General features: G+C 38.5%; 1 protein-coding gene across 2 annotated transcripts in view; it reads left to right on the top strand.

Annotated features, from left to right (window-relative positions):
• Positions 1–1,119: 1,119 nt before the first annotated feature.
• The window catches only part of LOC137933928 (protein ENHANCED DOWNY MILDEW 2-like), a 42,727-nt gene continuing 20,024 nt past the window's right edge, over positions 1,120–23,822 (top strand). The window contains exons 1-13 of one of the 2 annotated variants that reach the window (XM_068778056.1): positions 1,120–1,241; positions 1,704–2,122; positions 2,250–2,346; positions 6,095–6,145; positions 13,900–14,057; positions 16,852–16,942; positions 17,036–17,134; positions 17,266–17,513; positions 20,678–20,767; positions 20,862–21,377; positions 21,707–21,848; positions 22,085–22,186; positions 22,323–22,415. In XM_068778056.1, coding sequence (XP_068634157.1) covers positions 1,185–1,241; positions 1,704–2,122; positions 2,250–2,346; positions 6,095–6,145; positions 13,900–14,057; positions 16,852–16,942; positions 17,036–17,134; positions 17,266–17,513; positions 20,678–20,767; positions 20,862–21,377; positions 21,707–21,848; positions 22,085–22,186; positions 22,323–22,415 — 2,163 coding nt within the window. In that variant the 5' untranslated portion in view covers positions 1,120–1,184. The remainder of the gene's footprint in view (positions 1,242–1,703; positions 2,123–2,249; positions 2,347–6,094; positions 6,146–13,899; positions 14,058–16,851; positions 16,943–17,035; positions 17,135–17,265; positions 17,514–20,677; positions 20,768–20,861; positions 21,378–21,706; positions 21,849–22,084; positions 22,187–22,322; positions 22,416–23,822) is intronic. The other variant, XM_068778065.1, reaches the window with a different exon arrangement.

The raw sequence follows: 23,822 nt of genomic DNA, 5'->3' as shown, positions 1-23,822 counted from the left end.
AAAATCCCTCATTTGCCTTTTGCTCTCCCTTTCCCTCGGCCTCCCTTTCTTCTCCCTCTTGACCTCCGTCGTAGAGCACGGGAGGCTGAGCCTCTGTCCCAGAGCCTCTCAGCCTCCCTCTCTTCTCCCTCTCGGCATACCATTGGAGTGCCGCCTCTGTCGCAGTTACTCGCTAGCCACCATTATCGGTGTCATGAGGAAGACGACGCTTGCCACGAGGAAGACGAAGTGGTTTAATTGTTCTTAAGTTAAAAAAAATTAAACATCGTCATAAAAATAATAATCCATATTTTTTATTTATAAAATATTTTATTTATTTATTCAATATATTTATTTTATAATTACTGTATTAAATTAGTGATTTAATAGTCATAATTAAAATATTTTTAAAATAAATATTTGATAAATTGTTGTGGTTTAATTATCCCATTGCTACAATTAATTAAACCAATGGTTTTAAATTTTGTGACAATATATTATTAATTAATAATAAGTAAATATATATATTATGTTATTGATAAAATAATATATTTATTTATTGATTATATTAATTTTTTATTAATGTATTAAATTAGTAGGTTTTAATGTTAAAATATATCTTATGTTATTAAAAAATAATTTATTTCTTTATTATATTCGCTTATGTTATTTTTTACTTTTTTTTATAATTTATTATAATCACACATAATTATTATATTAATTTATAATAAAATATTTATAATAAACTGTAATCATTAAGTTATATAATATAGTCTTTCATTAATTAGTTTATTAATATATTTTAATACTACACATTAAATCACATATAAGTGTAATAACTATGTTTATTTTGGTTAATTATCTATTTAGGCATATATTCTATTTAAGTATATTACAAAAAGTTACTCATCTCTTGTTTATATCATTTTTTTTAATTTTTGGACACTAACATTAAAATTATTTTTTCAGTACTCTTGAATTCATCTATACTAACACCATGAGGTGAAGTTAATCAATCCATCAAGGTAAATCGGTATCTAGTTAAAATTAGGTAAAATTTATCCGATTTCTAAATATAACGCGTTACCGCCCGAGATGCCCGCCACCTTGCTACATCAGAATGGTTCAGAGACAGAGAGGTAGTAACCCAATTCCCACGCGTGAGTCGTGACAGAAATGGCGGTGGAGCAGTAAACAGAAAATAGATGATCTCTTCGTCTCCCTCCCCTTCTCACACTTTGAGTCGCAACCCTCCAGACAAGGTATGCGCCGGTTTTTCTAAGGGGCGAAGTATGCTCTCTTCATTTTCGTTTCTGGATTCGTTTGCGTCTAAGAAACTTTGTTTTTTTTTGGTCTGAAAGTTAGTTTTTATGTTTTTGTAATTCTCGTATGTGTTATTTGAATTTATTTTTGAATTGATATGCATTTTTAAGTTTATTTTATGCTTTTATTTATTTTTGTTACCGTCCAATTGAAGTCTTGTTACCTTGTATCAATCGGTTGTTTTGTTAAGGCAAATATGACTTTTCTATTACGAAGATGTTTTTTTTTTTTTTTTTTTTTCCGTTTCACTTGATTTTCAAGCTAACTTTGTACGATTGAAGTTAGCATATGCTCACTGGTTTATAGTTTTCAATTGCCGTTCTTTTCCACTGCTTTTAATCTCCGTTCGTTCAAGGTCATTTTTTGTTTTTTCTTGGACTTACGATACTTTTCGTGAAAAGTTTGAACCAGGTATGGAATCATCGGAGGACGAGGAAGAGATCGTTCCAAAATCCGTTAACAATTACCATTTCGTAGACAATGAAGGAGAACCCATCTGTTTCTCTGTTTTGCCTCTCAAATTGGATGATGAAGAGAGTCAGGAAGATTCTTCAAAACAGGTGTTTTTACGTGGAATTGCTGATGATGGGCTCCAGAGGATCTACAAACAGATCATTGCATGGAAGGTTCAATTTGAGGAGCAGCCTGAGATTTCAGTTCTTTCAAAAGAAAAATATTGGATAAAACTTCAGAAGCCAAGAAAGAGCTTTGAGGATACAATTAGAGCAATTTTAATCACTATTCGTTGCCTTCACTTTCTGAAGACAAATCCAGAAGCACCAGCAAAGGTCTTATGGGACAGTCTCAAGAAAGTCTTTAGGTTTGATTCTTCCTAGTTTTATTTTCCTCGCAAATTGTCGTCATTTTTTTTACTTTTTTGTCTAAATGCTGACTATACACACTCCTGTACTCGGTGAGATTTATCTTATTATTATTTGAATTTGCAGTTCTTATGATGATGAACCTTCTGAGTTTGACCTATTGCATCATCAACCCATAATCAAAGCATTCGTTGAGAAAGATGAAGCATTAAGGAAATCCAAGGTTTGTTTAATTTTATTTGAAGTACTTTATTTGGTTCTGAATTTAGTTTACTTACTTTGTTTGTTTGGAAATATAGAAAACTTGTCAAAGAGTGTAAATGTATGAAAGAACAATATGTAATTAAAAGGAGTGGCGTTCCTCAGAAAAAGAAAAAAATTGGAGTAATAAATGTTGCTGGAAAGTTCTGTGCATGGGGTACGTCCTCACTGTTATCATCCAACTCAACCATCTAAAAAAGCTATGGTTGAGATCTGTCCATTTTCTCTCACTTAGTGAACTAATTTCTCATCATTTGCAGAAAAAAATAATCAAGAAGAAACTTCATTCTACTTTAGTGAACTTAATATTAAGCATGCTTTAACATATGCTGCCTCACAACTGGCATGCAATATAGTGTTCAGGAAAAAAAGTTGGCAGTATTCTTGATCTGTGCGAAATTTTTTGAGAATGAGAGTCAAGGGAAAGGAGAATACGTGATTGACAAAAAAGAAAGAGGAAAGCATTCAACTTGCTCCCTCATATAACCAATTTATGATGTGTCTCACAAATAAAATCCTACCTAAACCCGAGTTCTAATTACACCCATACTAAACTTACTTTAAACTAGACATAAAGAGACATAAAGACAATTAATAACTCAGAAACTAAAGTGGATACGTCCTCTGCCTTCACGCTTCCTTAATTTGTCTTCTACTTTTCTTCTTTGAAAAATTTTACTCGTGAGACTTTCTCCTCCATGAGATTATACTTAGACTCCATGCAACCAACTTCTTCCACCGTCCCCTCCATTGGAGCTTGTAACTTCATCTTACAATTTTTTTTTTCTCTGTCTTCCTTTGTCTTCAATCTGCTCATGTAATTTCAGCTTCAACTTGTTCTGAAATCAACCACTTTACTCTTGATATACACAATTCTTTATTCTCCATTCTCCGCCTTACTCGATTGTCTTGAAAAAATTGACTTTGGTCAGCAATTTGATCAACTCTTCACCTCCACCTTGGCAATATTGCACTGGTTTCATTGTAGACTTCGCCACCACCATAATACTCTGTACATCTTTCCCTCAAGCTGTTGTGCAAAGGAATCCAGCTTGGACAAACATAATTTGAGAGAGAGGAAATCATTACCCCTAGCCCAATGAGAATACTCCATATGAAAGTGGAACAACCCACTTTCAAGGGTACTAGTAAAGAGTGTACTCACTTTTAAAGTTGACACCAAACCTGCTTTTAAGGATGAAGAAGAAACTAGCACGACCTAACTCAAACTGGATTTCAGCATACTTCTGTTTTGTTAGATAGAGTGGGTCTATAAACATTGCTCACTTAGACTCACACTTAAACTAGCCTATCTCCCAATTACACCCAACTTGAACTTACTAAATTAATAAATTAGAGACATACAACAACTAAAAACTAACTAATAGATATCCTCTTCTTCTATGCTTGTTTGACATGCCTTTGACTTTCCTTCTTTGAATAACTTGAAGTTGTGAGACTTCCTTTTCCATGATACTGTGCGTAGACTCCACGAGACTGCTTCTTTGACACTGCTCTTTAAGTTGGAGCGTGTAACTGTAACTTGCAAACAAAAAGTTTTCTTTGCTGTCAATTAACTCCCTTCATTGTTGATAGACCCCGATTTTTCATTTTCCATTTTCCCCCTTACTTGGATGTTTTCAGAAAACTTAACTTTGGTCAACAACTTGATCAACTTTTCCTCTCTACTTTTGGCAGACTTGAATAAGCTTCACTATAAGCCACACAATAAGCATCTTTGTCGGTTTCACCGCCATAATAGCCACACAATAAGCATCTTTTTCGGCTTCACCGCCATAATGGACTTTATTCTTCTCCTCTCAAGCTGGGGACCATGACCATTATACAATATGAAAGAGAAGAAATCATCTCCCTAGCCAAACGATGTTATGGACCAGCCAAACTGGGTATTAGATCAGTTAAGAGACACTGTTCAAACACAAATACAGAACCACCCATTTTTAAGGGCTATAGAAAGAGTCTACCCACTTTTAAGGGTAACAACTTATTAACCCGTTTTTAAGGGTGAAGAAAAAACTAACTTGACTTGATTCGACTCAAGCCGGATTCGCACACACTCTTGCTCTCTTAGGTAGTGGGTCTATAGACATCGCTCTGAAGTGATAAAAATAACTGACTGAAGAATATTCCAGGAATTTTGGAAGTCTATCACTTGTTCAGACATGACTCAACCCACCGATATATGTGAGATTACCGAGAGGGAACTGACCAACTTTGACACTGAGAAGGACAAAGTGCTTGTGTTTACACTGCCATATTACCCAACAAGAACACTAGCAACAAGGGTATCTAAACACTAAAGGAGGGAGAAACAAAGAAAGTTAACTTGTTTTCCTTCTTTCCTGGTCTCATACATGAAGAATGAAAAACAATTGGCCAGGTTGGAACCTTGTGTACAAAGTTTGAAAGTGTCTTGATTTAACATGAACCTAACAACTACCTCAAGAGAAGTAGGTGGCTAGGGAACGATACGATTCTTTTTGATGATAGAGTCTCCTACTAATCTCAACCTAAGAATTTAAAACCCAATGAGGTTAGTGGAAACAAGCCACTATTGCTGCACCTTAAGTTTAAAGACGCAAACACAAACGTACATGAGCAGCAACTGCTTTAAACTCCTAATAAAATTAGTAATAGGACTGACAGTTACTGAGTGAAGAGTCCTGTTGTAGGATGATTCTCTCTGCTGCTCAAGTTCTTCCATTGTCTGCAAGTCCTTCTACGCTAGCAGCATTCTGATGTCTAACGGAAACTTTCCTTCTACCGACTCATGATATGATTGCAATCTATTGCTGCCATCATTCGGAGTAGAAGGGTGGTCACACCTTTTCTTTTTTCGTATCTGAATTTCTATTAATGAATGGGTTTTAATAGCAGCAGGTATCTGAGATTTCTCTCTTAGTTTTCTAGTTCTGCTAGGACTTTTGCTGGACAACTTCTGATGAGGCCAACTGCAAATCTCTCTGCCTTTGTGGCTGGTTCATGCTATGTTTCAAAACCCGGTTAGTCAAATCAGTCCATGTTCGTTATCTGCCTGAGTTCTCATTGGACTGATGGCTTGAAGAGGATAACCTCTTCCTGGTTTCTGTGCTTAAGCCAAGGCTAAGTTGCTGTGTCTCTTGAGAATTATCCTTGAGATCTATGACAGTGTGAAAGTTCTGTGCTTTGAAGTTCTGGCTTGTTCAATTGGTTTTGCCTATTAGTTGCCATGACTATTTTTTCTTATAAATCGTGTGGGAGCTTCCTTTATTATCGTGTGGGAGCTTCCTTTATTGCATGTATTTAGCAGCTGGGATTGTCTTTGTTCTATTCTTACTGCTGTGTCAGGTGAGAATGTCCAGCAGCTGAAGACCTTGGCAACATAGCTGAAGCAGCTCTCCTCATTTTTCTGTCTTTATGTCCATTTAGGATTCTCTTTTCTGAGATTCTCACCTTAGTAAGACAGCTGGAGAAGTTCTCTGCTGTCATCAAAATAACAAGAATCATTGTAGGCTTCACCACCACTATAGTACTTTGTACTTGCCTATCTGATATTTTCTAGTTTCTGATAAATTTTTTCACATATTGTTGTTGCTAATTATGGTAAGTCTTGCTTCTGTTGTCGTCTAGTGCTACGTTTTTTAAGATACTGTAGTTGTTTGCTTTGAATATGAAACTTTTCTGATGGTGGCAATTATCTATGTGGGCAGTTGCTTCCCACTCTTCTTGAGGAGCCCAGAAAGAGAAATTCATTTGACCAGGTTAGAGCATCTAAGTTGTTAGTCTACTTATAAATCACCTGCCATGCACTCTTTATGCTTAAGCTGTTGGCTGTAGTTGATATGCTATTTTAACACTTGAAATCATCCTCCTTAAGGGTTTACTTCATCTAGCAGTTCAAAACTTTTAAAGTTGTTCTTTATGTTATGTCATTAGTTAAAGGACTTGTGTTTTTTATCAGATTTGTTTCAGGCTCCATCATAAACATTTCCTGGCTAGTTTTTGGAAGTACAGAAATACAATTAAAATAGAGTAGAGAAAAAATTAGTTGTGAGGTAAGGTTTTGAGGTCCGCAGTCTCCTTTTATTGGTTTTAAATCATAAACAATTCTGGTTATGATCAGATTAGCTCTCATGTAAAGCATTAGTTACACAACATTTAAGTGATATGATCAATTACTTAGCTTTCTGAAACATACATCTTGGCGCTTCCTCTTAAGCTAGGGTACATATTAAATAATCCCGGCTTGTTACGAAGATTTTTTTTTTTGAGAGGGGCGTGGCGCGATTCGAACTTGCGACCTTACGCACCTAATATAACCAGAATACCACTAGACCAAATGGCCTTAGGTGGCTTGTTACAAAGATTACTCAAACCTTTCTTTTTGAATGAAAATATCACTTGCTGTTTTCAGACTTCACATTTCTTCTTTGACACTATCTGCAACAAAAATTCTGATTTTTTACTTTTCTTATTAACTAGATTCCACCTATCAGAGTATAATACACATTTCTTTTGAGTAAGGCTAAATCCCTAGCCTTGACCTGGCCAATTCAATCACAAGAAAATATTTGAGTGCTAAGTTTGTTGGCCTCAAAATGTTATGCAATGTAATCTTTGACATTAGTTATACTTGCAACATCATCTCAAAAGACTTATAGGTATGCTTGCTAAATCATCTGCATATATGATCAAAAGTATAGATAAAACACTTGTATGCAAAACAAAACAAACGATTGACACAAGTTCTTTTAAATCGATATTCTAGAACATCGTTTTAATCCTTATGCTGCTTTACTGAGTTTAGAGACCTTGGAAGACCCTCTTTTTAAGCAACAGATCCTCGAGGGTTGTTCCATACCTTATCTATCAAATTCCCTTGTTGTTTCTTTTTGATAAAGATGTATTTATATAAACAAGAGAAATTACAAAAGAGGAGGGAGCAAATCCCTTACAACTAGTGATTGTAGGGTAGCTCCTTGCTTGGCAAACACATCAGCTTCCAAATTTGCGAATCTCGGAATGTGAGAAAATACAAGATACAATTGAGGTAATTTATAAAATCTCCCGAAATATATCTCCCGAAATATATCCCAATATCGCTACGGGGGAGTGGATGCACACTCACACCATCCAATGACCACCTTTGAGTCCCCTTCGATATGAAGAGGACTGCTGCACTTGTCTCTGAAAACACGAAACCTAGAGAGGAGGCCATGAAGCTCTGCCTAGAGGGCTGGCATATGAGAAAAGCTGATTACTGGAATGATCCGAAATAACCCCTCCGAAACCAAAAATCCCAGGATTACCAAGAGAAGAGCCATCAAAGTTCAACTTAAGGTAACCGGGTTCAAGAGGAATCCATTCCTTCAAAACTGGGACCTTTGTCCCAGAGTGCATCATAGCCAAATTTCTCCAGTTTTCACGGATAGGGGTGCCCAAAAATGAGGAGAAAGACTTCTTAGTCAGAAGCCAAGTAGATATATGACCCACCACTCGGTCCGCGACCCGATCTGCAGATTCACTTTTTGTATCAAATGGCCTTTGATTGAGCTCATTCCAAATCCCCCACGGAATGAAACTAGCACAAGCAGAGAGCATCACTTTTTCGAGGCCAGGCAGAGGGGTACCAATGAGCGTTACTGCAAGAGATCAGATCAGCCGCCATGCAAAATTGTAACCCCAAATATTAAGAATGGAAGTCCACACTGTCCAAGAGAATATACATTGAAGCAGAATGTGGCTTGTGGTTTCAGCTTCAGTGTTGCAAAGAGGGCACATGGGGTCAATTGAGGGGTGACCTCTTCTTCTAAGCACGTATGCCGAGAGAATCTTGGCTTGACAGGCACTCCACATGAAGAATTTTATCTTTGGAGGAGGACATAGACGCCATTCGAAATAGATCTCATGCTCCCTCAGAGAAGAATTCCAGCCATTAATGAAACCATATGTAGATGATACATTGAAAGTGCCACTTTTGTCCGGCCACCAAATGAGCTTGTTTGCCCCCAAAGGACGAATTTTAATTGAGATAACTAAGTCCATCAAGCGACTGGCCTCTAGAGTCTCAGTATCCACAAGACCCCTTCTAGGGTGTAGGCTCATACCACCCCCCTCAAAAGCATTGGCTACTGATATGTCTCTAAGAGTTGAGAAGAGAAATAGACTTCTGAAGGCAAATTGTAATGGCACCTGCCCCATCCACAAATCTTTCCAAATCTGCCGTTTCCAACATAGAATCTACTATCGGAAGAAAATTTTGGAAGCAAAAGGTATGATGCTCTCCATATTGAGGATATACCTCTCCGATCACCTCCTGATATCCACCAATGAGTGTCGCCACCAAGCTTAACAAGAACCATTTCCTTCTAAAGATTTGAAGAATAGGTATTGAACTTCCATAACCATTTTAGAAGCAGTGCTTGATTCATATCCTTGGATTTCCAAATCCCTAGGCCACCCATATTTTTTGACAAACATACATCATCCCATTTGACCAGATGATATTTAAAGGCATCGTTCGATCCCCTCCATAGAAATCTTCGTAGACTTACATATGGATGTAGGACAAGGCATAAAAGATAAGAGCATAGTTTGGAATGCCTGCAATGCAAGACTTGAGGAGGATGAGCCTCCCACCCTTACTAAGTAGACGCCCCTTCCAAGTTGTTAGCCGGGATTCAATTTTCTCAACCATCGGATTCCAAAGATTCTTGCATATACGACCATTGAATAATGGCAGGCCAAGATAGGTTGCTGGTAGGTGGCTTGTTGTGCAACCAAATATATTTGCCATCTCTGCAAGGAGCTCAGGACTAACATTGAAGCCCATGAGAGAGGTCTTTTCCAAATTGACTTTTTGACGAAAAGCTAATTCGAAGAGACCCAAAACCGCTTTAATCTTTCTAGCACCATTAGTGTTATCGATTCCAAATATGATGGTATCATCTGCATACTGAATTATGGGAATATTAAAAGCCTGTAGGGTACTAGTTGGAGGGAGCCACCCAAAATTACCCGCTGAGTAAAACATAGCAGATAGGAATTCACCGACCAAATTGAATAGAAGCGGGGAAAGAGGATCACCCTGTCTGATTCCTCTAGTCCCTTTGAAATATCCACAAATTGAGCCATTTAGGAGAAGAGAATAAGAGGCCGAGCCCACACAACTTCTGATCAAGAATCTCCATCTTTCGCCAAAACCCAATTTTTCCATCATCTCATCAAGTAGGATCCAATTCACTCTGTCGAAGGCCTTTTCGAGATCCAGCTTCAGGGCAATTCTTGGATCCTTATTACGGCGGAAATGATCAATGAGTTCATGAGCTGCCATAGTGGAGTCCAAAATCTCTCTTCCTTTGAGAAAAGCGCCTTGCCCTCTATGGATGACTGTTGGGAGAAGAACTTTTAAACGATGAGCCAAAATTTTGGCTATAATCTTGTAAGCACTTGTGATGAGACTGATAGGCCGGAAGTCCTCTGGCTTCTCAACACTAGCATTCTTTGGAACCAAGGCAATAAAAGATGCGCCAATACCTGCGAAAGGTGATACCATTGTTGAAGAAGCCATGAATCATTGCTATGATATCCTCCTTGAGCCGAGGCCAAAATCTTTTTAAAAAATCTCCATTGAAGCTATTTGGGCCCCGCGCCCTATCACTTTCCATGCCTAAAACGGCACGTTCAACTTCTCCGACTGAAAAAGGTAGCTCTAAAAAAGAGGCAGCTGCTGGAGTGAGACGAGAGACTGATGTGTTGAAGCTTTAGCCTATTAGGCATTCCTCTAAATATAAGTCTGTAAAAAACTTGAAGCAACGCATTAGTAATCGAAGTCCGACACGATGTTACCTCATTATTGATACATAATGAGGTAATTCGATTGAACCTTCGTTTGGCCGATGCCACGGCATGGAATTTTTTTGTATTTGCATCTCCCTCCTTTAGCCATTTAATTCTGGCACGTTGCTTCCAACAAATCTTCTCTTGATGTAGGATAGAATTGAGATTAGAATTAAGAGAAATTCGGGAAGAAAACTCTGCCGGAGTTAAATACCTCTGTTCTTCCGCCAGGTCTAGGTCTGCAATTTGAGAAAGGAGAGAAACCTTCTTGGCAATCAGAGAGGAACTGTGGCTCGTGGCCCATTATTTGATTTTTCCTTTTAAGAATCGAAGTTTCAAAGGGAAAGCCCACTCCCGTCTGCCTAGACTTGGACCATTAGTCCACCATCCATCAATAAGAGCATCAAAATTTTCTGTAGATAACCATGAGTTTTCAAACCGGAAAGGAGAGGGTCCCCATTTCTCGAAAGAGGTGGTCAACATGATAGGCCAATGATCTGACCCCACCTTGTTCAGAACACGGCTAGAGACATTCCCAAAGAGCTGCAACCAGTCTGGACAAGCCAAAAAAACAATCCAATTTTGATAGAATTGGCTGTTGTTGGCTATTCGACCATGTACTTTTTCCCAAAGAGAGATATCTCATCCAGCCCACATCCGCCAATGAAATCTGAGAAACCACGTATAGAGGCAAAGATGCGGTTGGCCGGCAGTTTCTTCTCATTGCAATATCAGATAGCATTGAAGTCACCTGCAAAAAGCCACGGGAGTCTCTAAGACTGATAAAGCTCACTGAGGTCTTCCCAGAAGAGGGCAAGCTCACGATATCTGGTCGGGCCATAAACTTCCCCCACACACCATATTCTGTCGGACCAAAGATACCTGAGCTGGATTCCCAATGAGACACGGCCTTCAGACACCTGAAGGGAGTCAAAATATGTCGAATCCCAAGTGACTAGGATACCCCCTAAGTGGCCAGCAGCATTAAAAACCACCCACTTTATTGAAGGGTTCGACCAGAGCTCTTTGACAATGGCATCAGACATCTCTTGACATTTTGTCTCTTGGAAGATAACAATAGAGGGTTTGAATTGAGAGAGAAAGCTCGAAATCACTCCTCGCTTCCGAACGACACCAATTCCTCTAACATTCCAGGATAACACAATCATTTGTTACCATGCTTTTGGACTCCCGACGTAGTTCTGTCCCTAGGCAGCTGACCTTTGAATACTGCTCCCATAAAACGTGCTAGATTCATCATTTGCTGCCATGGCTCATCGTCATATCTATGACGCTCAACTTGGAGTTCCTCCACTAGACGATCAGGTCTATCAGCAGAGAGCGAAAGGGGGGGGGGGGGGGGGGGGGGGGGGCTGAGTGTTGTCAGATCTTTCAGGAATTTGGAGATTAGTCGGACTCGAATTTTCCCGAGTGATAGCAATATCCTGTAACCGTCTTCTTCATTGATAGGTAGCGACAGGGGGAGATGTGGATTTAAATGTGGTTCAAGATCAGGATTTTCGGGCTCCATGGGTGGGTGAAAGGGCAAGTGGGATGTCGACGACCTTCCTGATCTCGAACGAGGAGAGATTTGCTCAACAGGGGTAGTTTTGTTTTACTTCCTCTGCACACTCGCCAATGAGATGTGTCCCGGTAATGATTCAGGCCGAGACTTAGTCTCATTACCAAAGTTGATAGAAGGGATTTGATCGGGGGGTTTCCCGGGATTAACATCTCTCGAGGTCTTGGGAATCATGGGCTGACACTCTTGGTTGGATTGGACCTCGAGGAGAGAGGAATGCATACTCGTCTCGAGAGTCGGATTGGCAAAATTTGCCTTCTCGGGACCAATACTATGCTGGAAATCAGCGTACATATGGCAGAGGTCTCGAGAACGCGGACTCCATGGAGATTATTGGGACGAGGGGGAAAATGGGGAGTTGAAAGGACATTTCTGGAAGAGGGGGTTAGACAAGAGGTTTGTGGCAGGGCGGGGGCTATTTTGGAAGTTTGAAAAGTGAGAGGAGGACGTTGGGGAAGGTGATCTTTCGGGATTCAGAAAAGTAGAAGAAGACGTGTGGGAAGGAGTTTCGGGACTTGGAAAAATAGCTTTGGGAGGGGTTTCAGACATAGGTATGCGAGAGGATGTTAAATTTCCTGACGAGCTTTTTAAATATTGACTTGAAAAGCAAACTTGTCTGGCTTTGGACGATGAGCCTGGGTAGGAGCCAGCTACTCCATTTTGGGATTCACGTTTTGAATTTGAATTTGAAAGTTCCATTAAGGCATCGAAAACCGGTCCAGCTTTGGACTTTGAGTCTATTCCTTTTTGGGACACACATTGTGAATGGACGCTTCATAATGCCTTCGAGAATCTGTCCAGCTTTGGACGTTGAGCCTGGCAAGGAGCCAACTACTTCTTTTTGGTATACACGATTTGGGTTTGAATTTGAAAGCTCCATAGTGGCTTCGAACGCCGGGCTGTCATTAGACAATGCAGGTCTCGGAATGCTCCCCCGAGAATTCAAATTTGGAAATGAGTTGGGACGGGAACTCGGTAAAGATGTTGACTCACTTGAGCATGAAGGGTTGAACCCTGAGTTGACCTGATTGGGAGGTGAGGCTGACTCCGAAAAGGGTCGTCCCCTTCGAGTCCGGCAATGCTCCGGCAATCACAGAATCCCAATATCTCCGAAAGAGACCTCAATCCAAACGAAATTCCCACCGAAAATCGGTTCCACGAAGAGAGTCTCGGACCATTGCGAGTTTGGGGCTACGAAAGCCATGGCAATGTCAAGCTTTCGTCTCTCTGTCGTGTCTTCTGCTCAAAGTATTATGTTCCCGAACGTACAGAAGACTCGGCGCCGAACCTCCTCCCACCAGAGCTCGATCAGAAGGCCTTTGACGGAAATCCATTGGCCGAGGGGACGACTCATAGCGGTCTTCTCCCATTCTGACACTTCCACCTCCGTTTCGTGCTCCCATGTCTTGACTTCTAGGGCAGCTTCCACATCTTCCCTCGAGTTGAGAGAAATCAACCACTTTCGAGGGCCCAACTAGGAAGATTTGGGTAGGTAATCGAGTTGTACCTTATCGCGGATCCAAGTAAAGAGAGATTTGTTAGTCCAAACGTTGGACTTGGCTACCACTGTGAAGACTGATTTCAGTGCCATTTTTCCAGCTGAGAAAAAATCAGGGGGTAAATGGATGGTAGGGTTCTGGCGGTGGGGTGGGGGGGAACATCCCGAGAACTCACTGCTGCCTTATCGAATTCCCCTGTAAGAATGCATTTTTCACTTAGAGGGCTGTTGCATTTTTTTTTTTTTTTTTTGAAAAAGTGATGATTTTGTTCAAGCAAAGAGATCAAAGACAAAAGCTAAGAGAACATCCCTTGTAAAATGTCATGACTGTTTTTTGTTCTTTTGAAAGAAAACACCTTTTCATCTAGACAATTGTAAAGAGTGCTTTGCTTAGTCTATTTAAACTAATATTGGTGATCTTGATGTTGCTAGTGCATTCACATGCAAAGAAATTGCTAATACATCTTATTTATCTTTCAAGTTCCAAGTAGATAAAATTTGTTTCCTCTAGGCATGCTGAGTATCACCAAGCTTGTTTAGATTACCCTAGGCAAAAGTTTCTTAACCGACCATCTTTTGTTGACTTGTACAAGCAGGATTTTCTCATTTCCCATGATACAAAAAAGTTCAAGTTTATCATTGATGATGATGGCAATGATGATGTTGATGACGATGAGGATGTAGGTGACAAAGCTAAAGAAGAGTTGTTTGATACTGTTTGTGCAATTTGTGACAATGGTGGTAAAATATTGTGGTATGTTCTCTTGTCTCTTTCCTTAAATATAGATCCTATAATGTTAACACTAAATGCTATGTAATGTTTATCATTTTCTATTTTTGGAGGTGCAATTTTCTGTTGTTTTGATGCCTATTGAAGATTACTGATATAGAATTTCCTTAGCTCATTATTTATAAAATTTTGGTTTGGCTGTACTTTTTCTGTTTTCTATATCGTGGTCTCATTTCATTCATAGAGTTTTCAAAGATATTTCATATATATGGTATGAAATACATAAAGGGTTCATTGAAGTTGTTTGATATTTTTCAAGAAAGGAGTTCATCAATATCAGTTCATCCATACAAAAAGTTCGACTTAACACATAGGGTTTCTCTTTCTTCCTTCCTTCTTGACTGTTATTATTTTACAAGGTGGAATTTGGTTCACTCAAAAAAAAGGTGGAATGCAACAAGAACATAATAAAGAGGAATTTAAGAATATGTTGGATTTGATTGTTATTATTTGGGATGCCTTACCGAATTTATATTTTTGTGAAGAAAGGAGTTCATAGAAGTTGTTTGATATTTTTCATGAGATGATTCGGGCCACAATTGGGGATGGTAGGATAGTATTACCACATTCTGTGACATTCTGTGGTAAAGTTTAGATGGCTGTTTGAAGAGTGGGAGTTGTATCATCTCCTTATTTTAGATTTGGCTGGACAATCAAAACAAAGGGAGGTGTTGGTATCTGTATTATTTCTTGCAAGAGAAACCACAGTTGGAACCATATGGTCTCACATTCTTCTACAACACTCTCACAATTACTTGATGTATTTGCTAAGATACCAGGAAGATGCCAACAAAAATCGTAGATAAGATAGTAAAAGGTTACATAAAATAAGCAAGAGATTTTAGAAGAAGAAAAGAAGGAAAGAGAAGAGAGAACAAGATGGAGAGAAGAAAGTATGGAGGTGTGGGGCTGTCATACAGTGCAAAATTGACTAGTTTGGGTTACATGTAAGTGACTGAAATACCTTCAATAAGGAGGACAGACCTGATAGGCCTCTAACAGGACACCTCTCCTTCAGGTCTCTTACAGGTGTTAGAGGCAGAATATTTAGAACAAAGAGTTATGTTGAGAAGATTAAAGTAGCCCTCTTTGCACTGTCAACAAATAAGGCACCTGACCCTGCTTTTTTATTGGGAAGAAAAACTCATTAAAGCAGAAAAGAGATTACAAGTGGCAGCAAAGAAAAGAAAAGGATATAAAAATCCAGAGATTACGATTTGACTAATGAACAAAATTTATCAATAAAGACTGAAGAGAAGTTATTCAATGTGCTTGAGTGTCTGCCAATTCATTTACCGATTGTAATATATGCTTTGCGAAGACCATTAAAGTTACATCCGAAATATGCTGAAAATGAAGGCCGAAAACCGTGGGGCATCAGCTTCCTCAGTTACCTAGGATATCACATTTTTTGAGTCCCCCTCAAGTATGAGCGGAAAGGTGTAAGTGTAGCTGTAGACAATAATGTCTTTTGGAAGAGCCTCAACTTCTGCTTCAATGGAATCCACATTTCCCAGAGGTTCAGAGTAATTGAGTAATGTCTTCCCTGTATTATCCCAGACAACACCATAACCACCAATGCCGGAGTTTCCTTTGGAACTATTGTCAAAATTCAGTTTTAGACTTCCTACCTGGGGAGGGTGCACACTTGATTTTGGGCAAATTTTTTTGGGGCAAGACTGACTCTAATTCTCCATTTCAGGAGCATTGCTCTGTTATAATGATGAACTTATTTGTCAAATGGGTTCAGGACAATATTCTGTTCAAGCTGTAACATTCATGGCACAACAAGATATATTATAATTTCATTTTTTGTCAAAAGGTACACTAGTGCAAAGTCCCCTGTCGTTGGTGTGAATCTAGATGTTGCCACTGAATCTCAGTTTGCTGACATGTTAGGTTGTCTTGTGGCTCTTTGCCAATTTCACATCTTGTTTTTTCTATGCTAGGGATGGTGAAAGCCATGTGGTTTGTATATTGTGGATACTTGGCCCCTTTTTTTTTTTGAAATAGAAATGACAAATCGCCGTTGTTAGGAATACTCGGCCCCTTATGTGTAAGCCTGGATGTGAGGGAGAATGTTGAGTGAGAAAAAGGTCTTTTATAAGGTTGAGCAATAGATCTCCTAAGTGGCTAGTCATTTTGGGATGGTACTGGGCTCAACCCAACATGAATCATGTTCATTGCTTTGTTGATTTATTTAACTCAATTGGTGGTTTCTTTGCAGCAGATGGTTGGGCAATTTATTCCCTTTTGGTATGGGTTGCTCTTTTTTGTGTTATTCTTTCTCTTAATGGATGTGTCACTTCATTTCAAAAAAATGGATGTCTCACTTTATTTAAACAAAGAAATATTTCTAAATTAATTAAATAAAAAAATGCAAAAGAACTGGCTATTTCTTGTACATTTTTCCAAATGTTTCTTGAAGTTCATTGACTACATCGTATGGGATTTGTTTGTTGAATTCATCTATCTGTTGGACTCTAGATGTTGTATATCAATGTAAATTTTTTTGTGTCCTTGAGCCCTGGCTCTCTTGCCATATTTGGTGATTTGAGTCTCATTTGTAAAGCTAAAATGGAAAAGGAAGCTTCCTTTTCTGACTTGCAGAACTGTGCAATGTCAGGCTCAAAGAGATCTTGTTGGTTTTTTAGAAATCTTTTTCTACTTTAACTGCTCCGTCTTTTTATAGTGCTTTTTATGATCAATTACCGACTCTATTTGCTTGTTATTTGTTTGTTTCATTTGTGAATTGCAGTTGTGAAGGAAAGTGTATGAGATCATTTCATCCTATTCGAAGTGATGAGTGTCACGCTCTGGGTTTAACTGAGGCTGAAGTGGAAGACCTCGTATGTGTTTTGAAATAATTGTTTTTTTTTTTTTCTTTTTTTGTTAGTACTGGATGAAATAAGGATGCTCTCCTCAGAGTTGGCTTTATGCAGGAAAAGAAGGAGTTTTTATGTCCAAATTGCCTGCACAAACAACACCAATGCTTTGCCTGTGGAAAACTTGGCTCATCTGATAAAGCAGCAAAACCAGAGGTACTGTGTTTAAGTTACTTAAAAGCTGTTATTTGCCAAGAATCAGTGGTTACTAACATATTCTTACACTAAAAAAGTCTATTGTCCTTGAGTGGCTTTGTTTTGCTGAGTTCTAATTGATGCCCTCACAGGTCTTTCCATGTGTTTCAGCAACCTGTGGTTACTTTTACCATCCAGAGTGTGTGTCTAAACTACTTCATCCTGGAAATGAGACTGAAATTGAAGATCTTAAAAACAAAATTGCTTCCGGAGATTCCTTTACATGCCCTGTCCACAAGTGTTGTATCTGTAAACATGGAGAAAATAAAGATGTCAAAGACCTTCAGTTTGCTATCTGTAGACGCTGCCCCAAGGCATATCATAGGAAGTGCTTGCCTAGGTATTTCATGCTTTTATTTTGAAATAGTTTATCTTTTGCAAATGTTTGATCTTTATGTTTATTCAAAACTTTTTATTTTTAAAGAAGACCAAGCCCACTAATTGAATAGTTTGGTCTCTGCAGATTCTCTGATGAATAGTTAAGAAGGATAGTTGGATTTGACTTTATTACCATACACACGCGCACACACTTATGTTACTCATAATCGAGACCTATGTTAGGTGAGCAGAGAAAGAACAAGAAATTAAGGAGAAGAAAAAGAGAGAAAGAGACCTTGGAAAAAAGAGATTGGAAAAGTTCAACCAAGTATATAGTCCAACAACCTTATTTTCATCTGTTAAATAAGTTTATTTTCAGGGGGACAAAAATTGATAGGAAAAAGTGGCAGATTTTTTTTTGACAGAAAACACATAGTCATTGTGGATAAATAGACAGTTATAGGAAAAAAAAAGTTGTGATATGGTCGTAGTATTCCAGAAATTAAAAAAAAAAACTCAGTCTTGCCATTTAAGGACATTGTTGATGGTCATGGTCATAGAGGTGTCAAAATGGTATGTTTCCCTTGGAGAGTGTATATTTGTCATTTAATGCAAGCCTGACAGAAGTAGAGGGAGGGTTATTTTCTTCATTCTATAAATTTTATGTAATGTAAATAGATTGAGGGAGAGGAGGTCTGATTTTTACTTACCTTCTCCTCTTCTCTTCTTGATGCAGGCTCTGGTTCCAATAGGTGCTGAATTAGGTCACAAAGGGGCTGATTAAATGAATCAGGAAATAGGGTATATTAGTTGGATACTAACACTATAAGCAAGATAACAATGAAAATATACTAATGTCACTACAAAGATGCATAATATGCACTAACTAAAGGAGAAAATATCTTAAATGTTTTTAACAAATCTGCAAGGATAAAGGGAAATAAAGCTAAAAAAATTAGCAAACAAAGAAGATGCAATTTTTCCTGGTCTGTCCTATTTGATTTAGGCAATCCAAACAAGGAAAAGCAAATTTTGATGAAAGAACTAAAGGTGAATGTGAAGAATAATAGGGAGATGTTGTAATTGAAGCAAATAGTCCTGAAATTGAAGAAAACAATACAGAAATTTGAAGGAAGGAGGGTCCCATGCTTTAATAAAAACCAAAAAAAAAAATGGTTTTTTTTTTGTTGTTGCTGGAATAGAACGAGAACGAGAACGAGAACGAGGGTAAAGCGAGAGAAGAAATTTATTGAAGTGCAAAAATTAGGAGAATAACAAAGAAAGGACAAGAAAAAGAGGCGTTAAACCTAATTAAATAGCCACAACTCTAAAATTTAACGGCCTAGATTAAAATATCTTACCAAGTGAAACTAAGGGTCAAGACTAAAACTTAAAAGAGGCCTATTGGACCTTAAACTAACACCAAAAGGCCCATAAAACTAAAAAAAAAGAAAATTACAAATAAAACCAATTAATTCTTATGGACCAAGACAATGACAGCAGCTAGCCAATACACCCAAAAGACCTTTCTGTTAGGTGCGGAAAGCTACCGCCTACACGAGTGGACGGAACCACTCTGACACCCACCTCGCCCATTCTTGACCGCCTCTCACGGGATTCGAACACGGGACGTGGCATGCCCAGCTCTGATACCATGACAGCGGCTAGCCAATACAACCAAAAGACCGATCTGTTAGGTGCGGAAAGCTACCGCCTACAAGAGTGGATGGAACCACTCTGACAGACAATGCCCAAATAAAACATAACCCACTAAAAAAAAAAATTACATCTAAAGCCCACCCAATTTCCTAAACCCTCAAACTGATAAAACTCAAATCTTGGGGTTCTTCATTGAGCCAAATAGCTACATTTCTATTTTTCTTCCTTGCTTTGTAACAAAGTGTTTTCAAACTTAGGTTTTATGCACCAACAAATTAGATGTGTTCAATACCCTCTGGCTTGAGTGGAACCTCCTCTGACTGGCATGAGTAAATTTTGGGATGGGTGGAGTAGGCAAAGAAGAAAAAGGATCAAGGATGTTTAGTTTGTTAAAAATAAAGGAAGGATTTGACCTAGAAAAAGGTGAAAGGTTGAGGAGGGGTAATACGTGTTATGGGTGAAGGTACTATTTGAGAAGGATAGGGAGATGCAGGCTGGGGTTTTGCAAAACAAGGTATTCTGCATTAAACACATTCCTAATGCCCATATCTTGTGGCGGATCTAAGATACATGCATTAGCTTCAATTCTGTGCATCAACACACTTGGGATGCAATTTCTTAAAAGTGTCTTTTGGGAATATTTTAGGTCTAATTTTCACCATAGCCATATCTTCTCTTTGAAACTCTTGGTGGCTGCATTGCATATCTGCAGAAGCTTTGTCACTTTTATGGGTAGTTGCAATAGGGACAAGGGAGGAGGAAGAGGAAGAAATTCAGGATGTTGGCTAGTGAACATTTGATGAGGGTCAATCCACCGACTTGCATGAGGAGTTTACCTTTCCAAGCATTGAGCCTCCTTTCCATCTTTTGGATAAGCACTTCCATTGGATGTAAGTAATTTGTCTCAACTGAACAGTAAGCTGATTCAGGTGAATGAAAGGGGAATCATGTTGCAACTGAGGAGATTCCCACATAGACAGGAGAGATCATAAACAAATATTTATTCTAGTGAGCGTGAACTTCTCCCAGTTGGCCCTGTGCCTTGAGAGCATCTCGTACACACTGCCAGAAGGGCATTCGTGTTTAATATTTTTTTTACTGAGCCATAATGGAAGCATGGATTCATTTTCATAGTTCTTACAAACTTATTATCCAAAAGTATTACGTAATCAACTAATACACTTAATAACACAACTTGTTCTTCTGTATGTCCACATGGTGTGATTACAGTGGAGCTGTTGAAACTGATTAGTATCTTCAAATGGGTAATCTCGATAGGTGTTCTATTGGAGCATCTACCATTGTAGGTTTTGTTTTTGAATTTCTAAGAGGCAATTGATATTCAAATTCATTTTATGTGAGGTGTATAAATTTTTATTAAGTTTTTATAGTAACTTGTAATCTTTGTGAGAGTTCTCAAGAAAGTCAGAAGATATTGCTTGTTGAATTATTGATTGTTTGAGGTGAATACTTCCATAATATTTGACTTTGTATGAGGTATTTATACTGAATCAATTAACGCATCAGGAAAATTTCATTTGAAGATTCTGAAGATGACGATTCAGATGTGCGGGCTTGGGATGATCTAATCCCGAACCGGATCTTAATATATTGCCTGTGAGTTCGTTCATTTTTTTAAATGCTGTTACTTTATATCCATGTGTTTGTTTATTATTTAAAGCCTTCTACTTAATTTATTTGTTTCTACTAGGAAACATGCCATTGATCCAGAACTCGGCACACCTGTTAGAGAGCACATAATATTCCCTGGAGTCTCGCAGAAGAAAAAAGCAACTGTCTCAAGCAAAATGAAGGTGTTGGCCAAGAAGAAAAAAGAGTCACCTTGTGAAGATTATTTGGAGCAAAAGTCTGTTATAAGGTCTTCCAAAGCCATTGAAAACGTGTCTTCTGCTGTAAAAAGCGAAAGACGTTTTCTGGAAGAATCTTTTAGGAAACCTAAAATCTCTGGTTCATTTAAAGAGATTGTTAAAGGTGGCAGTGTCAAACTGTTTCAAAGTAAAGCAAGCCTGTCCTCAAAAGTAGAACCAAACAAGGCAATGAAGGCAGTGGAGTCCGCCACTGTGGAATTGGATAAGGGATTAGCATTGGCTAAATCTGGAATGAAGGGCAGCCCTAACAGTGAAGCTGTAAATGCCTCATCAATAGCCTCCGTCAAGAAGAAACCGAGTGTTTTGGCACCTGTGGTCGATGAGCAATTAAAAGAGAAGTAAGACATTCGACATAAATTTTTTTAAATATTGTTATTAAGGTTACCAATATTAGTGTTATCATTATTATACCTCTCGGTTGTGTTACCAAAAAAACATTGCTATCCTATTCATCTCATTTTTTTGTTGTGTTTTGGTCTTCTCTTTTCGTCAGGTTAGGGGTTTAGGGAAGATTGCCTTGAATTTTTGCCTGACTTTGATAGTTTATTGTTCATGTTTAGTGACAAAGTATCTTTGTTATGCATAGTAATAGTGGAATTTGGATGTGTTGTTTTGTCTGCAATCTTGTAGAATGAATCAATGGTCTTTTAACTCTTTATCAATGTAGGATACTGGGAATAATGAAGAAATCATCTTTCCTAACATTGGCTGGTATACACGATAAGCACAAGAAACCATCTGCTCAATATCACTCCTCTAGAAATGTTGACAAGACCATCACGCAAGGGAAAGTTGAATGCTCTGTGGAGGTATTTCCAATATTTTATTGATATTTAAGCTAGTCTCTGTGTGCACGTATTTTCTTTTATTTTTATTTTTTGTTAGTTCCTCATTTTCATGAGTCATCAAAAGATAGTGCGAATTGCTCCTTGATGTCTTCAAGATAAAGTTCTATGAGATCCAAATCAGCCAATGACTGCAAGCATTTCTATGTGAGTTATCTGTTGGGTAATCTTCTTTATGGTAATTGGTGTGATTTTTGCAGGCTATTCGGATTGCTTTGAAGAAATTAGAAGAAGGTGCCACCCTTGAAGATGCTAAAGCTGTTTGTGAAACCCAGATTATTAACCAGGTTATAAAGTGGAAGGTAGTTTCTATATGAATAATATTCTTTCCAATTGCATGGTTTTTGGTTATTATTATATTCAACTAGCCAAATTTCTTACATATCATGATGGAATTGTTATTGGTTTTGTTCTATTTGTTGTTTTTTCTGGCTGTAGAATAAACTCCAAATCTATCTTTCACCTTTTCTTCATGGTATGCGCTACACATCTTATGGTCGTCATTTTACTAAAGTGGATAAGCTTAAGGAGGTAACCGATTCATTTTCATCTCTCAAGTGTTCTTCCTTTATTTATTCTCTTTTTTCATTTGCATACTTGATGTTTTCGTTTTTGGTAAAAAGAAAGTATAATGGGCTGGACAAAAGTACATTACTGTACAAGATGAACAACTTTAAATTGAACTATCATATGATTTATATATCATCGTCATTGTCATCATCAATATCAGGTTGTGGGTAGACTATTGAAGCTCATAAATAGACTTTTCCAATTGCTTACACTACTTTCTTTTGACTACAAATTTGGATGGTTGTTTCTTTGGACTTCTTAATGAAGATCCCTGTTGAAATAAACATTTTTAATATCTAATGTATATATACTATAACCATGAAGTTAAGGTAGTTGATGTTCACAAAAGCATGATAGTAGAAAACTGCAAGTTTCTGGCTCAGTTGGGAGTCTGGTTCTCCTTGCTCTATCCGTATTTGGCCACTCATTCTCATGCTGTACCACATTTTAGAATTCCAGTATACCAAAAGAGGTTTCTTCCAACCCAATAAATTTTGGATATTTACATTCTAAAACTGACGTGTTGGGGCAGTTCCTTCAAAATTGGCTAGATGAAGTTCAGAGACCTCTTCCAAACTAATAAATGTAGGATCTTATCAATGTAAAACTAATGTGCGACTACTCTCCCTTAGAAACCTCTCATCCTTAAACTGTTAGCCTAAGACATGGAGAATGTACTGTTATAATTTGCCTTTTTACCTATCAACGCTCTCCCTTGTTTCTAGGCCTTAACTAATGGCTTGACTCAAGATATGGGGAACATACTAATACTCATTGAGAACAAACATAGAGTTCAAAACCTGCAAGCAAGTTGTACAATCGATCCAGCGAGAGAGTTCGAGCGATATGCGATGAGTGTGAGAGAGGAGGGATCGACACGAGAGAGAGGAGATCGGAAGAGAGGCAAGGCACGGGAGAGAACTTCAATGTGAGAGGAAAGATCGTCGAGTAGCGAGCGAGACCTTTGCCGAGAAAGGCTGGGCCAAGGAAAGAGATCCTAGTGTCGCTGGATTGGGGGAAGGAATCGCCGTTCCCGATCGGAAACTCCTTCCGGTCGGGAAGACCAGCCTTGACTTCGTTCCCATGGACGGAGTTAGGTGATTTTTCTCTCCTCCCACATGCGACAGCTGCAAAGGATGCTGGTTTGAGGCCTCCTAAAGCATCACTTTCTGATTCCGACAACACAGGGAAGTCCGGTGAGTCTAATAGGCAGCATGACACCCTGAGATCCGGCAAAGAGGATGACAATCCCTCCTGAACCACCATATGACGCCGAAACCAGAGGCATCGACGTCCCGGAGGAGTTGAATATCTCTTCTCTTTGATCTATTCGGCCAAAGAGATTGGTTGGCTCCTCCCTACTGTTGA

The sequence above is a fragment of the Aristolochia californica genome, unplaced genomic scaffold, assembly GCF_029961685.1.
Source record: "Aristolochia californica isolate CCGP_79_NKW_82.1479 unplaced genomic scaffold, dmAriCali1.0.hap1 SCAF_10, whole genome shotgun sequence".
NCBI lineage: Eukaryota > Viridiplantae > Streptophyta > Magnoliopsida > Piperales > Aristolochiaceae > Aristolochia > Aristolochia californica.
Note: the sequence above shows the minus strand (reverse complement) of the source record. Positions and strands in the feature narration are given on the sequence as shown.